Source organism: Hylobates moloch, unplaced genomic scaffold (assembly GCF_009828535.3).
Source record: "Hylobates moloch isolate HMO894 unplaced genomic scaffold, HMol_V3 SCAFFOLD_7, whole genome shotgun sequence".
NCBI classification, from domain to species: domain Eukaryota; kingdom Metazoa; phylum Chordata; class Mammalia; order Primates; family Hylobatidae; genus Hylobates; species Hylobates moloch.
The window spans coordinates 116,081,051-116,098,966 of record NW_026652282.1 but is presented as its reverse complement, the minus strand read 5'-3'; the positions used below and the strand labels follow the sequence as shown (position 1 = coordinate 116,098,966).

The 17,916-nt window shown below is 37.0% G+C and overlaps 1 protein-coding gene across 10 annotated transcripts in view; it reads right to left on the bottom strand.

Moving 5' to 3' along the window:
• The window catches only part of INTS6L (integrator complex subunit 6 like), a 58,255-nt gene that overhangs the window by 16,979 nt on the left and 23,360 nt on the right, over positions 1-17,916 (bottom strand). For 8 of the 10 annotated variants that reach the window (XM_058441528.1, XM_058441529.1, XM_032757690.2 and 5 more), the window contains exons 3-9: positions 16,745-16,894; positions 15,851-15,940; positions 15,438-15,621; positions 15,053-15,181; positions 12,515-12,678; positions 10,173-10,325; positions 6,032-6,164 (exon numbers count right to left, since the gene is read on the bottom strand). In XM_058441528.1, coding sequence (XP_058297511.1) covers positions 6,032-6,164; positions 10,173-10,325; positions 12,515-12,678; positions 15,053-15,181; positions 15,438-15,621; positions 15,851-15,940; positions 16,745-16,894 — 1,003 coding nt within the window. Of the gene's footprint in view, positions 1-6,031; positions 6,165-10,172; positions 10,326-12,514; positions 12,679-15,052; positions 15,182-15,437; positions 15,622-15,850; positions 15,941-16,744; positions 16,895-17,916 lie in introns of those variants that run through there. The other 2 variants (XM_058441530.1, XM_032757687.2) reach the window with 2 other exon arrangements.

Genomic DNA, 17,916 nt, shown 5'->3' with positions numbered 1-17,916 from the left:
TAATAGGTAAATTTCAAAATACTTGGAAATCAAACAATACACTTCTAAATAATCTATGGGTCAAATAAGTCTCAGGAGAAATCAAAAGACAAAGTAAAGTGAATGAAAATGAAGGGCAACATGTAAAATCTGTGGAAAGCAGCTAAATTAGTGCTGAGAGAAATTTAAGGCACTAAGTACTACTTATAATAGAAAAGAGGAAAAGTATCAAACCAATAATCTAAGATCCCATACCAAGAATCAAAAAAGAAAGGCAAAACAAACTTAAATTAAGAAGAAAGGAAATAAAGAAATCAATGAAATTTAAAAAAGAAAAAAAATGATAAGATTAATGAAACAGCTGGTTCTTTGATGAGATTAATAAAAGTGACAAACATCTAGCAAGGCTGACAAAGACAAAGAAGACATAAGACCCGTATTATCAATACCAGGAATAATATAGGTGATATCACTAAAGGCTCTGTACACATCAAAAGGACAATAAGGGATTGCTAAGAATGACTCTACACACATACATTTCACAACTTAGATAAAATGGGCAAATGGACTGATTCCTCAAAAGGACACATAACCACATTTCACTCAATGAAACACATAATGAAAAGAAAGAAATTGAATTAATGAAAGAAATTGAATTAATAATTGTAAAACTCCCAACAGGAATGTTTAGAACCAGATAGTTTCACTCAGGAATTCTATCAAATGTTTACAGAATAATTAATACCAATTATACACAATCTTTTCCAGAAAACAGAATAGGAGAAGCACTTCCCAATTCATTTTATGAAGAGCTTGTATTACCTTGATACTAAAACCAAAGACAACAAAAAAGAAATCTACAGGCCAATATCTTTCATGAATATAGACACAAAATTACTCAAGAAAATATCAGCACATAGAACTCAGTAATATATATGAAAAGAATTATATGCCATGACCAAGTGAGATTTATTTCAGGGATAGAAAGCTGGTTCAATATTTGAAAATTAGTCAGTGTAATCCATCATACTTACAGACTAAAGAAGAAAAATCATATGGTCATATCAAATGATACAGAAAGAACATTTGAGGCATGGCCCAGTGGCTCGCGCCTATAATCCCAGCACTTTGGAAGGCCGAGGCGAATGGATCACCTGAGGTCAGGAGTTCAAGATCAGCTTGCCCAACACGGTGAAACCCCGTCTCTAACTAAAAATATAAAAATTAGCCGGGCACGGTGGTACATGCCTGTAATCCAGCTACTTGGGAGGCTGAGGCATGAGAATCGCTTGAACCCAGGAGGTGGAGGTTGCAGTGAGCCAAGATCATGCCACTGCGCTCCAGCCTGGGCAACACAGCAAGATTCCATCTCAAAAAAAAAAAAAAGAAAGAAAGAAAAAGAAAGAAAGAAAGAGCATTTGAGAAGCTTTAACACCTATTTATGATTTTTTAAAACTCAGAAAAATACAAATAGAAGGGGAATTCTTCAACTTTTTATTTTTGAGATGGAGTTTTGCACTGTCTCCCAGGCTGGAGTGCAGTGGCACAATCTCGGCTCATTGCAACCTCCACCTCCTGGGTTCGAGCGATTCTCCCGCCTCAGCCTCCCAAGTAGCTGGGACTACAGGTGTGTGCCACCATGCCCAGCTAATTTTTGTATTTTTTAGTAGAGATGGGGTTTTGCCATGTTGGTCAGGCTGATCTCGAACTCCTGACCTCGGGTGATCCACCCATCTTGGCTTCCCAAAGTGCTGAGATTACAGGCGTGAGCCACCGCACCCAGCCAGAACTCTTCAACTTGATAAAGAAAATCTACAAAAGCATTATGCTTAATGTAAGAATGAATAGTGCATAGCTGTCAAGCACTGATGGAACATACATCTTACCACTGCCATTCAACACAGTGCTGGAAGTTCTCTACAGTACAGTAAGGCAAGAAAAGAAAAGAAAAAGCATAAAGATAAGAATAGAAAAGGTAAAACTGTCTCTATTTGCAGATGACATAATTATCTACATTGAAAATTCCAGGGAATCTACAAAACTCTCCTACAACCAATAAGTGAGATCAGTAAAGTTGCAGGATACAATATTAACATAAAAATCAACTGTATTTGTATATACTAGCAGTGAACATGTAGATACCAACATCAAAAATATAATACCATTTGCAATCACTCAAAAAATGAAGTAGGTGTAACTATAACAAAATATGCACCGCATTTGTATGTGGAAAACTGCATAAGACCAATGAAAGATAAAAAAAGATCTAAATAAGTATTTGCAAGTCACCTGTCAGAGGGCTAGTATCTATGATATATAAAGAACTTTCAAAACTCAACAGTAACAAAAGCAAACAATCTAATTAAAATATAGGGAAAAGTCAGTTCACCAAAGAACATATACAATGGCACATCAGCACATCAGCACATAGAAAGATGATCAACATTGTTAGCCATTAGGGAAATACAAATTAAAACCACAGTGCTATATCACCATACACCTATCAAAATGGCTAAAATTTTAAAAATACTGACAACACCAAAGGCTGATGAAGATGCAGAGAAACTGATTCACTTATACACTAATGGTGGGAATGTAAAATAGTATAGCTACTCTGGAAAACACTTGGGCTGTTTCTTAAATAACTAAACATGCAACTACCATAGGATCCAGCAATTGCACTCCTAGGCATTTATCTCATAGAAGTGAAGACTTATGTTCACAACCTGTATGCAAATATTTACAGTAGCTTTATTCACAATAGCCAAAAAGCATAAACAACACAGATGTCCTTCAACAGGTGAATAGGTGGAGAAACTGTGGTACATTAATGTCATAGTTTGTAAACTCAGCAGTGAAGAGGAACAAACTATTGATACTTACAACAACCTGAAGGAATCTCTAGAGAATTACACTGAGTGAAAAAAGCCAATCCCAAAAGGTTACATACTGAATGGTTCCATTTATATAACATTCTTGATATAACAAAATTGTAGACATGTAGAACAGATTAGTGGTTGGCAGTGGTTAAGGAGGGGATGGGTACAGAAGGCAGGCAGATGTGGCTGTAATAGGGCCTCATAAGGGATCTTTGTGGTGATGAAAATATTCTGTATCTTCACTGCATCAATGTTAATATCACAATTGTGATACTGTACTGTAGTTTTGCAAGACTTCCATTTGGGAAAACTGAATAAAGAGTACATAAGATCTTTCTGTGTTATTTCTTTTTAAAAAATGTTACTAAAAATTGTGTTTAGGCTGGGCGCAGTGGCTCATGCCTGCAATCCCAGCACTTTGGGAGGCCGAGGTGGGCCACTCACTTGAGGTCAGGAGTTCGAGACCAGCCTGGAAAACATGGTGAAACCTCGTCTCTACTAAAAATACAAAAAGTAGCTGGGCGTGATGGTGTGCGCCTGTAATCCCAGCTACTTGGGAGGCTGAGGCGGGAGAATCACTTGAACCTGGGAGATGGAGGTTGCAGTGAGCCAAGATCATGCCATTACACTCTGGCTGGGGTGACAGAAAGAGACTCTTGTCTCAAAAAAAAAAAAAAAGAATAAGAAAAATTGTGTTTAAAAACACGTAATACTTACCATCTTAACCATTTTTAACCGTACAGTCCAATAGTGTTAACTGTATGCATATTGCTGTGCCATAGATATCTAGAGGCTTTTCACCTTACAAAACTGAAACTCTATTACCCACTGAAGAACAAGTCCCCATTTTCCCCTCACCCAGCCCCTGTTTCTATGAGTTTGACTACTTTTAATAACTCATATAAGTGGAATCATACAATATTTGTCATTTGGCTTATTTCACTTAGCATAAGTCCACTAGGTTTATCCACATTGTAGCATGTCACAAAATTTCCTTCTTAAGACTAAATGATATTCCATTGCATGTATATCTACCACATTTTCTTTATTCATTTATCCATCAATGGATTTTTTTTTTTTTTTTTTTTTTTTAGCTATTGTGAATAATGCTGCAGTGAACATGGGTGTGCAAATGTATCTTCAAGATTCTGGATTCAATTATTTTGGATATATACTCAGAAATGGGATTGCCGGATCATATGGTTAATTCTATTTTTAATTTTTTGAGGTACTTCTATCTGTTTTCCATACTGATTGCAACATTTTACATTCCCAAGAGTGCACAAGAATTCCAATTTCTCCACATCTTTACCAACACTTCTCATTTTCTGTTTTTGTGATAGTGACCATCCTGAGGGGTGTAATATAATGCCTTACTGTAGTTTTGATTTGCATTTCTGTAATGATTAGTGATGTTGAGCATCTCTTGATATGCCTATTAACCATTTGTACCTCTTCCTTGGAGAAATATCTATTCAAGTCCTTTGCCCATTTTTTAAGCAGGTTATTTAGGGTTTTGTTTTTGTTTTGCTATTGAAATGTAAGACTTCCTTATATTTTTTGGAAATTAAGCCCTTATAAGATATATGATTTGCAAATATTTTCTCCTATTCCATAGGTTGCCTTTCCACTCTGTTGATTGTCTCCCTTGATGCACAAGCTTTTAAGTTTGATATAGTCCCATGTGTCTAGTTTTGTCTTTGTAGCCTGTGCTTTTGAGGTCATCTCTTTCTATATTATTTCTTACAACTACATGTGAATCTGCAATTACCTCAAAACAAAAAGTGTGTAAGTGGTATCATGTAGTATCTGTTCTGTGTCTGGTTTATTTCACTCAGCATAATGTTTTCTAGCATAGTACCTATAGTTAACAATACTGTATTGTGTACTTAAAAGATCAGTAAGAGGGTAGATCTTATCAGGGCAGGAGGAAACTTTTGGAGGTGACTGATAGGTTTATGGCATAGATTGAGGTGACGGTTTAATGGGTATATACTTATCTCCAAACTCATCAAGTTGTATACATTAAATATGTACAACATTTTGTATGTCAAGCATAACTCAATAAAGTAGATCAAAAAAAGTGCACTTAAAAATAGAAAAATAATACCATTAACAGTGGTAGTGAAGATTACATAGTCTAATCTCTTCACTTTATAGTTGTGGAAACTGAAGTCATAAAGACATATTTAAGAAAAAGGATAAATAAATCTGCAAAATACAGACACTTTTTTACTGGCTGTCTTATTAATCTGAAAGATATAACCTATATCTTATGTTAATGATAATCAGCTCTTAGAAAGAGAACATCCCTCTTAGGTTGGACTAAGAAATAAAGTAGATAGGTTATATAAAATAATCATGCTAATACATTTACGATGACTCATTCTTAAACTTCTTAAATCAACATTTAAAAGTATTGCAATTTCAGTATACTCAATGTATGTTGTATTTATAGCACTAAAAGTCTCATAGTTTTAATGATCATATGAAAACTTAGTAAAGATTCGACCCTTTTTGCAAAAATTAAGAAACTCCACGAAATAAAAACATTTACGAAATAAAAACATTTACAACTTTACAACTAGAAGGATGCTGTGCAGTAAGTACTACATTACTCTAAACAGATGTGGCTCTTCAAATAAGGGGAGAATATCTCCACACACATTTTCATTAGTATCTGAGTAACAGCTTCTTGAGTTGTTCCTTTTAGAACCTTGCTATGGAAATCACAGCTTCTACAACCACAGTCATTGCAGAATTTACTCTGGTACCTATTTTCTTAACTCACTACTCTGCCTAAAACAGATGCCTCAAGAGCATTTATCTTCTGAGGGGAAACAAGCACAAGCCATTACTCCCACCCCATGGTAGCTCTGTTTTGGTATTTTTTGGCCCCAAACTATACAAAAAAGCCAAGTGCACCTCAAACTGGGGATTGGGGTGGGGCATGCATTGGAAGTTGCAACCTGAAGAACAGCATAAGAATCACACGCTGAAGGTCAAGCTTCTCTTCTGTTTGATGTAAAAACAACAAAAAGAAAACAAACAGAAAACAGTATGCAAATTCTTTCCTTTCAAATCAGTTTTTTACTGTCATCTATATTTAAAATTATCGATTTTTCATTTCTGTTGTATTTTAAAGATGATTCAGTGGCACATGTTTTACTTACCTAAAAGAGGAAGTAAAACTGGGTAGTTGTAAGGCATCACAAAGAGGTTTACACAAGTTAAAGTTGTACTGGCTTTTAAATAACCAAATGGATATCCAAGTTCATTGTACTTTCCACTGCTAGTAACAAATACCTGAGAAGAACATGAAGTAACGCACGGAGATGACAATAAGGATTTTATGTCCAACCAAACCCACAGTAACATTCCATAGCAGCATCTATGGCACAATTTGATTGTAATTTTAAAATAGCAATAGTGTTTTTAGCCTATGGTTATGTCAAAATATATTATACTAGGCTAGGCTCATGTACTAGGATTACAGGTGGCTCACATTTATAATCCTGACACTTTGGGAGACTGAGGTGGAAGGATTGCTTGAGGCCAGGAGTTTGAGACCAGCCTGGGAGACAAAGGGAGATCTCATCTCTACAACAAATTTTAAAAATTAGCCAAGTGTGGTGGCACGTGCCTATGGTCCCAGATCCTTGGGAGGCTGAGGCAGGAGGATGGCTTGAGCCCAGGAGCTTGAGGCTGCAGTGAGTCACCACTGCACTCCACCCTGGGTGACAGAGCAAGACCCTGTCTCAGAAAAAATCCTACTAAATATGAATGTTCAGATCGCAATTCTCCTATAAATTATATTAATAAATGAAACTATACTATGCAACAAGCATTCAGAGACCACAGGCTACATCAACAGTACCCAGATAGTTACTTACTTAGCAAAATGAAAAATAAAGCTGAAATACTGCTAAGAGGAAACCAGCCACTAAAACAAATTAACTTCTCAAAAGAACAAGTGGTAATCAGAGTGCAGACTGTGAAGAAAATAGAACATAGTCCCATGCCTGAAGCATGAAATTACAAAAACAAAGCCTACTTAAAGGATTATGTAAATCGTCCTCATTGTACTATTATTAAGTCTTTGCTCTATGCGTCTTTGCTGCCTCCTTCCCCTACCCATTTATTCATTTTTTTTTCAATAAATATTTACTGAGTAACCTATTATAATAAGCCAGGCACTGGTGCTAGTTATTTTGAGGCAGCAAGGAGATACTTTGGGTCAACCTGGAAGGCATTTCTCTTATAAGTTATGCTGGTAGTGGCTGAGTGCGGTGGCTCACACCTGTAATCCTAGCACTTCGGGAGGCCGAGGCGGGCGGATCACCTGAGGTCAGGAGTTCCAGACCAGCCTGGCCAACATGGTGAAACCCCATCTCTACTAAAAAATACAAAAATTAGCCGGGCATGGTGGTACGCCTGTAATCCCAGCTACTTGAGAGGCTGTGCAGGAGAATCACTTGAACCCAGGAGGTGGAGGTTGCAGTGAGCTGAGATTGTGCCACTGCACTCCAGCCTGGGCAACAGAGCAGGACTCCGTCTCAAAAAAAAAAAAAAAAAAGTTATGCTGGTAGAGTAAACATTCAGTGAAGATCAAAACATTGATCTTAATTCCATATGACTATTGTCTTACTCCTTATTGATTTCCTGATGTGATTCTTGTATCATCAGCCCCCTTACAGTTGATATGTTGTGCTGGGGTCCCCTAGCTGCCATGTTTTCTCTGTTCCATGTTCAGAGTCTTTGGTTCAAACCACCAATATATACTTTTAGAGACCTGGACCTTTACTTTTCCAAAGTCCTTCGGCAGAATCGTTTACAACAAAGTAGAACCTTGACATTTAACAGAATCCATTTACCTTGCTAGTTCTCAGTACCACCAATATCACCTACCAATTCACTACCTTCTTATAATATTATCACTAAGAATAAGTTGGTATAATTATGTAATGTAATTTATGTAATTTATGACCCCACAGAACATGAGTTGTACTAAAACATGAGTCTACTAGATTTTGTGTCACAATTTGAATGATAATAGAAACAGATAACTGCAATAAACCATGCTAGATTTTATTTCCTAAGTGTGTATATTAGAAGAGAGAAAAATTCATCAAAGAAAGATAAAAAAAATCACATGCAGAAGGCAGTCAAGGGTCAGATCTATGATTCCCATGAAAGGAAAAGCACTGTATTTTGTTTCTTTCTCTCTTTCTCTTTCCTACCTTCCTTAGCCCCTTGAGTTTTTCCAAATTCCTTATCAGCCACAGATTCATAGATTTTTAGGGTTCCAAAGGATCTTTAGAGCTAGTTCGGACAAAGTAAGTCCCTCGTGCAAGCCACATAGTTGGTGACAGAACTAGGGTTAGGCTCCGGTCTCCATTGTGGTTTTGCCAAATTTCCTGGCTACTGGTTCATTTTATTCTTTTCACTACCACTAATTCATCACATTAAGAATACTCTAAAACAAAGTAACATAAAGTACAGGAAAGAGGCATATGACATATTTAAGGGGTTGTGCAGGAGCAAGGACAGCATTTCTTAAGTTTCTCTGAAGAAGGTTTCCAAGAAATGTGCTATATAGAAAAGAGGGGTTATTTTAGGGAAAGGCTATAATTTGTAATTTTATTTGCTTTCATTATAAAAATATTTTTCAACCCATAAATTCAAAGGTCATATCTTTATTTTAAATTAGCAATCTATTATCCATATCTCTACATTTCTAGCACTTTTGGGGTAAACTATAAGTATGTAGCTCAATGAATGCTCACAAAGTGAATGTACATGTGTAAACAGCACACGAGTCAAAAAACAGAATATGGCCAGGCACAATGGTTGATGCCATCATCCCAGCACTCTGGGAAGCCGAGATGGGAGGATTGCTTGAGCCCAGGAGTTTGAGACCAGCCTGGACAACACAGTGAGACTCCGTCTCTCAAAAAAAAAAAAAAAAAAAATTAAAAAAAAATTAAAAAATTAGCCAGGAATTGTGGTGTGTGCCTGTAGTCCTAGCTCCTCTGTGGGGGGCTGAGGTGGGAGGATCGCTTTGCTTGAGCCAAGGAGGTCGAGGCTACAGTGAGCTGCGATTGTGTTACTGCACTCCACCCTGGGCAACAGGCTGGATGCTGTCTCAAAACAAAACAAAACAAAAAGAAAAGAATGAAAGAAAGAAACAGAACAAAACCAGACATCTCCTTGTGTCCTCTTCTGTCCACTACCTTGCATCCCCCTAAGAGAAACCACTATCCCGACTTCTGAGTAAGTTAGTTTTACCTCTTTCTGAAAGTATATAACATAGAATCACACAATATGTAATCTTTTCTGTCTGGCTTCTTTGCTCAGTATTATGTTTGTGAGATTATTCTGTTTCTTGTGCTTTTACATTCTTGCTTTAAGCCTGCTCCTTTTTTTCTAACTAGTTGTAGCATCTTGGGAGAACTTAAGTAGCTTACAGACAACTTGTAGCAATAATCTCACATTTTAAGATAAAACAGATGGCAGTCTGAAAGTGTTCCTTGCATAAATAGAGCCTAACAGTTACTGATTGCTATAGAGTCCTATATATTAATAGAAGTAGAACATACATCTCTACAGTTTAGAAATAGAACATACATCTTTACAGTGTAGGACATTTTTGTTGTATCCACATAAAAAGGCTGTGACTGCCATCTCTGAATTTTTACAAATTAAGTTCCATAGGTGACTCTATTAACCAATCAGCAAATCCTTCTGGCTTAAGTGTAACACTTGGAAGAGCCAGTGTATGATAGATATCTCTATGCATTTGTCTCATTCAAGTTGCAAAATCCACATTACACACATTAGTGTGATTTGTACTACAGGATGAAGAGTTTTATTATATTACACTAATACAGAAATTAGTTTCAGCGCTTATGGTTCTCTGCCTAAACTATCCTGTACTTCCAATCTGTCAAGTGCAAAGTAAGGGCTAAACACCTTGTTTCAGCTGCTGATGCCATACCTGAAGTGAAGTACAACCTTTAGGTTAGGGATTCTTAAGCTGGGGTCCATGGGTAGACTTCAAGGGGTCCCCCAAATCCTCAAATATATAGATTTCATCAGACTCTATTGCTTTAAATGGCAATGTACAGTAGACTAATGATTCATATTAGTCTGAAATTATTTGCCTGGCCCTGTTGCTTATTTGACAGCATTCATGAGAAACATCATTAGCACAGTCAGTCCAATTATTTTGAGAATAACCTTTGAAGCTTCTTAAAACAATTCCCAGATCCTAGAGTGGTTACAGACATTTGGCTAATAGGTAAGGATAAGTACCTGCCAGCAGGTATGGGGAGACTTTCGTTCTAAGATATACTGAGTTAAGGGCGAAGGTTCAAGTTCATATTTGTCAAAAGGAAGTTTGTCTATTACCATTGGCTCACAGTCTACACAGGAGAACCTCACAACAGGATGAGATGTTCGTGGAGGCTAAAAAAAATTTTAAAAAAAGCAGAAAAAATGGTTAGGTCTCAAAGCAAGCTTATATTTCTGACAATTCTGCAAGTCCTTTTATATTTTGTTACATTATCACTGAGATACAGACTAGCATTTTGAGAAAGAAGATTACTAGATCTCTAGGAACCACCAATGACTTCCATGGGAGAGAGGGCTCAGATTCTTTACTATCTACTTGACATTAGGAAGAGGAAGGGTAAATTACAACACTCATAACTAAAATTTCAGTGAATTGAAAAAAACTGTTTTGAATATGTTTAAGAAGTTTTTATGATTCGTAGGATGAATGTTGAATTTCAGATCTATTTTATGACCTCCAAGAATTGCTTGCCCTTCATTCCTTTGTACCATGAGGTTACAGATAGTCCAGATACGCTGGGAATGAAGAAATCCATGCAACTTTCTAATAAGGTAATGAGAGGGCTAAAGCCATGAACAAGCAAGATGAAAAATAGTAGAGGGAAGGAAAGGGCAAGATAGAGACTGATAATAAGCCAGTCACAACGCCTGGGCCCAGATGGATTTTTGCAGCATTGCTAACACCAACGTGTTTGCTTGAATAGCTGGAGCTGGGGATGCTTTGCGCTGGGCTTCGAAGGCCTGTGTACCTGGGGTACTGGAGCAGATTAATGGAGAAGCCATTTAAGTAACAGGTTTAGCTTGTGTGATTGGAGAGCACCAGAGAGAGAAAGGCGAACAGCAAGGGCAATATGGAGAGAGAGGGACACAGGACAAGTCCCAGAGACAAAGTAAGAAGTGGGTCAGCCTATTCTTGTTGAGAAATCTGTAAGGCTAATATGAATATGATAAAATATCACTGCTTCCTTTATAAAAAATGAAAACATATTCATTTGCCTTTATAATTTACAATTATAAGATGTTTGGGGTTTGAGAAAAATAGCTCTTAAATGAACTTTTAAAGATGGAGGAATGGTAACATGAGCTATGTGTGAATTACTTGGAATGTCTTATTCTATTTTATTTTTTCCCGACTTAGTTTTAACTAACCTTGTGAAAGGTTTCTGACTCCTTAGATTTGAACAGGTAAAAATGTCATAAAGACATGAATGAAGACTTGGTGCTAGCAAAAATGAAGTAAATTTGCCATAAAGCCTGTACTCTGGAGTTTGGAAGGGCTGAGGTTTCACAGGCGTAACACCTTGAAGCCCTGAGGAGAGGAGTGGGACATTTACCCTCACCCACAGCAGTGGCCAAAAGGGCTCTTCAGTCTTACATTCAGGTCTTTCATGGCCACTTCTGAAAAAAGGGCAGAAGCCTAAAAGCAGTAATCCAGGAGAAAATGCAATTCACTGTCAGAAATTTCTAAAACCGAGACAGAATATAGATGAACTGAACTAGGAAGATGTTAAATAGAAGAAGTAGTGATTTGTTTGTGTCCCCTCCTGAGCCCACATAAGGGAGATTACTCAGGCCCTCTTACAATTTGGGGAAGGGGAAAGAAGACAAAAGAGAGAGTGGGTTTCATACCATCTCCCTTATTACTAGACACTGCCCTCCCTCCAAAAAAAAAAAAAAAAGCCAATTGATCTGGCACTGGGAGCAACTGTAATAGCAAAGCCTCTCCTATCAAATGCAGTGACCAAAAAGACAAGTCCTTGCTCAGAGATTTTTTTTAAATATTGCTTAATTACCCATCATTGAAAGGTATATTGCTACAAAAGTCCATTGAATACAAAAAGATGAAAAGTAGGAAGAAGTAGAATTTTGAATATGATTTTAATATGTTCCCAGAACCTATCCAAGGTGTAAACTATGTTCAAACTTCCTGAGGCTGTGCATGAAAACCAGGGCCAGTACATTTTAGATGTTGTGTTTGCCACGTAAATCAAGTCAGCTGCTCTGAAATGAAAACCAAGTAACAGATTATAACAGCATCAAAAACAGCAATGTTTTAACATCCAAAAAGGGCAGCTCAAGTGGCAAATGCAACTGAAGAATGACAAGTATCAGAAAATAAAGGAAGTCCTCCTTTGCTTTTAGGCACAAAGCTAGACTTCCAGTAAGAGATAGAAGGCAAAGGAGGGAAGACTCACTTGCCTGTGGCATGGCATAAAGGCCTCAAAGCTATTTTAAAAGGTTCACTGTAATCAGAAAATGGAAAATCCAGAATGACGTTTACCTTTTTGCTTTATGACACTTACTAGCGAAGGTAAATTCTGATCTGGCCAAAAAGATTCTGGAATTGGCCAATGTCCAACAGGAACACCAGTTTTAGAGTTAGGTCGTACATAAATGAGTTTATGACAACTATGCCATGGCTGAGCAGCAAATGAATTGCTTGGCCTAGATGAATCCATAAGTCCATCTAAAAGTTAAACAAAAGACAAACAAAGGCGTGAATTTCTTTTTACAGCTGCTGATCTTCTTGTACAAATTTTCTAGCTGAAAGCAAAGTCCAAAATAAAACAAGAACAATGATTCATGAAAAATGGAAGAAGAAAAAAAAGTGACTCTACTAGGATTTCTAAACGTTCTCTCTAGCAACTCTTTTCATCTAATCTATGTCTTCTAACCCAACACCCACTCCACCATTCTTAACCTAGTAAGAGAATATGCAGTTATGCAGAAAACTATGGTAAAACTAGTTTTAAATTTTCTGAGACTCGTACACATAAATTAAAAACATCAAAACACTACAGTTATTTTTCAAGAATTCAATTAGTAAATTAGGCAAATGAAATTGTTGACTCCCTGGTATAGTTTTTACATTCCTGGAGTCTGACAAAAATAGATCATAAATTCCATACATATATTCTTTCTATTTCCAAATACAAGAAAAAAGTGTTCTTTGCCAAACAATTAGACCCAATGACCACAAAGGCAAAATAAAAACTAGCCAAATTCACTTAAAGATAGAAGAAATGCAGACAATGTGTATATAGTTGAGGGGAGCACAAAGCAAACACATCAAGTTTATCGTGGACTAATTCACTATGGTTTCTCCATCCACCATCAAAATTCCATGGACAATGGGTGTTGTATAATGCTGAATAATGCATCCTGAATGCATTTTAATGATTTAAACTAGCATATTTCATTTCCTTCCTTCTTCTCCCCCAGCCCCAAATCAGGGCAAGGCAGAGTTATATAAACTTTCAATGATAATATTTGTAAAAGATATGCTTTAATGATTTGAGTCTCATTTTTCTTAAATTATCAGTCATTTGAATAACTTATTTAAGCATTACTTTAAACAAGTAATTTCTTTAGACTAGGAGATTTAATGGGTCCACTGTGCACTAGGGAAAAAAATGTATAATGGCTTTGGAGGACCCCCCCGAAGTTGAGCTCACAATTCTGACAATGTGTATTTTTCTGAGCAAAGGGTTCTTAACTTTCATCAGAACCTGAAAGGTTAAGAACTCTGGACAAAGGAGAACTGGAGCTAGAAAAAAAATCTGAGCCATTTACATGACACCAAATCCCACTAGGATTTCAATATGTAAGTTCCCAGTTTATGCTAAGATAGTGAGCATGAAATTTTGGATGCTAGCAGTATAACATGCCCTTCCTACACAGTTAATTTAAAATAGGCTGTGGGGCCTCAGTCTTTTATGGCAGATGTTCTTAACTTGGAGGTCCAAAAAACCCCTGAGATTATACACAAAATTGTGAATGTGTCACTTATGTCTGTATTTATAGGGAAAGGGGTCTATATTTTTTCCAACAGCTTCGCAAAAGGATGGGGAACTAAAGGGCAAAACAACAACAATAACAACAACAACAAAAGATCAGGAGCCACAGGATCCACTGCTTCAGACAGAAATGTGTAGCTTTCTGCCCTTATGCATTTGACCCCTTTGTTCTTGGTCAAGGCAATTAAAACATATAAATCAGGCTAGACAAGCACTGTGGTAATAATAATGGAGTGTGTGTGTATATATATATATATATATATACACACACACTTACATACATATACACATAGACTTTCTAGGAGCTCTGTTCTTGCAGTGCATTACCATGGAAGTCTTGCAATGCATTACCATGGTGCTTGTTTAGTTCCCTGATCCCTTTGAAATTCATTTGCATTCAAGTGATTACAAACATCCATTCACAAACCATCTAGAGATTCACTACGATTTAACTTCCCCTATGCAAAAGTCACCCTACTTTCATCAACTTTTGGATGTCGAACTTTCTGTGAAATCTCATTTGGAGAAAAGGTTGCTCAACTCTTAACTTCAGAGCGAAAAAGTGACCGGGAAAATACCAGTGTAGTATCTTAGAGAAGATGAGCAGTTCCTGGATAAACATTCATAATTTCTTGCTGAGGTGCAGAAACTAACACATATTTCATAAAGATGGCTTAGCATATTTGGCACTCACAAAACCAAAACCAGATTATTATTTAAGTGCATACCATAGTGAATCTCCAGACATTTTGTGAATAGAGAGGTGAATGAGTCAGTGCCATCCAAAGACTGGGACCAGGGAATATAAAATGCACCAGGAAAAGGAAACACGTTCTTAGGAACATTCAACATGAAATTAAAGTTGTTAGAATTTGACCACCCGATACATATATATAGGCAGTGAATGTATGGTAGTTGTTTGGATGGATGTTTGTAACCACTCAAATGCACATGGATAGTGAAGACTGTGTCTATAATAATTTATTTAATGTCTTCTCAGTCTCCTATATAACACTTTAGGGTTAAAAAAGTTATCTACTATACCTTCTCCAATAGGAAGTGGATCTGGTCCTGTTTTTTCAAAATTAATAACTACACCACTCTGAACTTTTTGAACTAGAGATTCTAAACATTGATTCAACATTCTTTGTGTTCTCACACAGTAGGAGCGACCTATCCCAGAAGGAAAAATAAATAGCACAAGTTTGATCAAATAAAATATAATTTCATAATATAAGTATTTTAAAATCCTAAAATATAACTTGAAATAATCATAACTACACTGGCAGCAAATATACCAATGATGACCTTAAGCAACAGAGTTAAAAGGCTTTGAAGGAAAACAAGTAAAGACTGGATATGGCATTTAATGAAAAATACACTCTATGCTCTGAATTTTTCCTTCAGAAACATTAAATATTGCCAATACCTCCTGTGACTTCACACATCTGTGTGATGGCAGATTCATCAGTTGGTACGCTGCCTAGTTGCTCTGGTTCGGTAGAAGCCACTCCAGGCAAACGCAACACCAGGGCAAATAACCTTTGATCCCAACGAAAAGGTTCTTTGGTTAGTTCACTTCCAGGCAGAGGGGAATTCAAAGGAAGATGGAGCTGATAAGGCAAAAATGTGAAAAGGTTCATCATAACAAACCATATAAAAATGAAGAAAGAATTAAAGGGTTGACTTTTTCTTTCATGTAACTCAATAAAATTAAGCAGTCTTCAAGGATTACCAAGATGGATGATTTGACCAAACTTACTCTTAACTGGAAATGCCTCCCACAGAAATAGCTGCATGTTCCCTGCCATTTAAACAAAATTAAAAAAAAAAAAATCTCACCTCTTCTTGAACACCAGCAGTACTTGTTAACTTGTTTCCATCTGTGATGGTAATTAAAATAGATGGTTCTAAAAAAAATGGATTTCTCCCCTAAAATACATTTAAAAAGCATTAGAGCCATGTAAAGTAATAGAAGTATATTTAAACTTTTATATTTGCCTTGCCAATGATCTCTCAAGAATATGATAAAATTTGTCTGGATAAATAAGGAAGAAATGATCAGGGAACGAAATGGGTGGGAATAAAAATAACAACCGCTGAAGAGGTAACATTCAGTATAAACTGAGGAATTCTTATAATTCAGGAACTCCCCAAACCATTAACATTCAAATACCTCTCTCACTCTGCTTTCCAAGTAATCACAAAATAATATTACCAGATTACTGGCATTATGATCCACCCTCATGAATCCATTCACTGAAGTCAAAATCCTGGCACAGATAGGACACTAGTGACTTGCGTGCTGCAACCTGGAGAGTGACTCTGGTTACTGTGAGCACAGACTTTAGAGGAGGAAAGGACAATGGGAGCAACAGCAAATGCTACTCTGCCTTCTTATCCTAGAGCTTTTTCATCAAATTGGGAGGGGCAGAGGAGTTAAGGACACTGCAAGTTTCTTTCCAATTGTCTTGTTCCGATATTTCTCAGCCGTTTATTCACATCATTCTCAATCTGATTATCTCATGGTAGACAATTTTAGCTATTCTATTATCAAGCCGTATACAAGAATCAAAAGAAGAGGGATTTTTAAAAAGTATATATTTAAAAGGTAATATGAATCTCATTTTTGGAGGTTATGAAAAGTAGCAGAAAACTTAGTAACCATGCCCAACTTTAAATTCTTACCCCAAGCCACCAAAATAAATTAGCCGTACTCACTCAAATTTTTTTTACCTGTCCATAATTGTCTATTCCAGATATTAATCTATTGAGATTTAACAAATCAAATGAGGATCTTAGAGCCTGACCAAGAGTAGTCAGTCCAGAAGCCTGAAGATTTTTTAGTTCGCTCATGAATGTTGCATGATTTTCCTTCCAACCAGCCTGCAAACCAAACATTTACAAAGAATTTCTTGATTATACAATGAACAATATATAAAGTACAAACAACCACTAAGCAGCAAGTATCAAAACTCTAAGAAATTAACCACTCTTTAACCTAATTCTATTCTATATCTTCACTGATCAGGTAGAACTAAAGCAAGCAGTTTCGGAAAGACCTGCTAGCTCTAATGATCAAGTGCAAAGAACTGAAGCAAAAAATACTTCGTCCATTATGGCTGAAGGACTGTGGCTCAAGAGGTCCAGTTTTCTGTTCAGGCTCAACCAAACCTGCCAACACACCTGCTACCCTAGCTTGACATTGATGGTGAGCATGGAGTAAGGGGCAGAGGAAGGAGTAGTTATTTTTTAAATGCATTGTCCTTGGTAGAGACAATTAGCTATATTGACTGTCTGAGCTACATTAATTCTTCTAACCAAGATTCTTCCACTGAAGCAATATTTTCACTTTTAAGCAAGAGTAAAGAGGGAATAATAGGAATAGAGCCACACTTATTTGGATATAACCCTTCTGGCATCTTCAAGCATTCAGAAAGCCCAAGATCTCGAATAAGGGGAGAAAGAAAAAGAAACAAAAAGTTTTGGCAAAGAAGCAGCATCCCCTAGCCACGCCCAGCAGCTATGAACAGCAGCAAACAACCAAAGATCCAAGGTCAACAGCCAACATGCTGTGATTGATTGGTGTGTAGAATAGAAGGAAGGAAAGGATCGTGCTGACTGGTCTGAGGTGGGTATAAAAACAAAGCAGCAAAAAATCCTGAGAAGAGAAGCTAAAAGAAGAAGGTGGCAGCTAACAGGAAGTCACAGAGGAATGGGCCAGCAAGAAAGAGAGAAGACAGCACAGAGTGGCAACAGAGTGGAACAGCCACTTGAGTCTCGGTGAGCCTGAGAGCAGCAGTGTGATATGCTAAATGCTGAAGTTATGCCAACCAGGCCAGTACAGCTGGAGGTGGGAAACAAGAGCAAATGATACCGAGATAAACCAAACCATTTGAATTTCACAT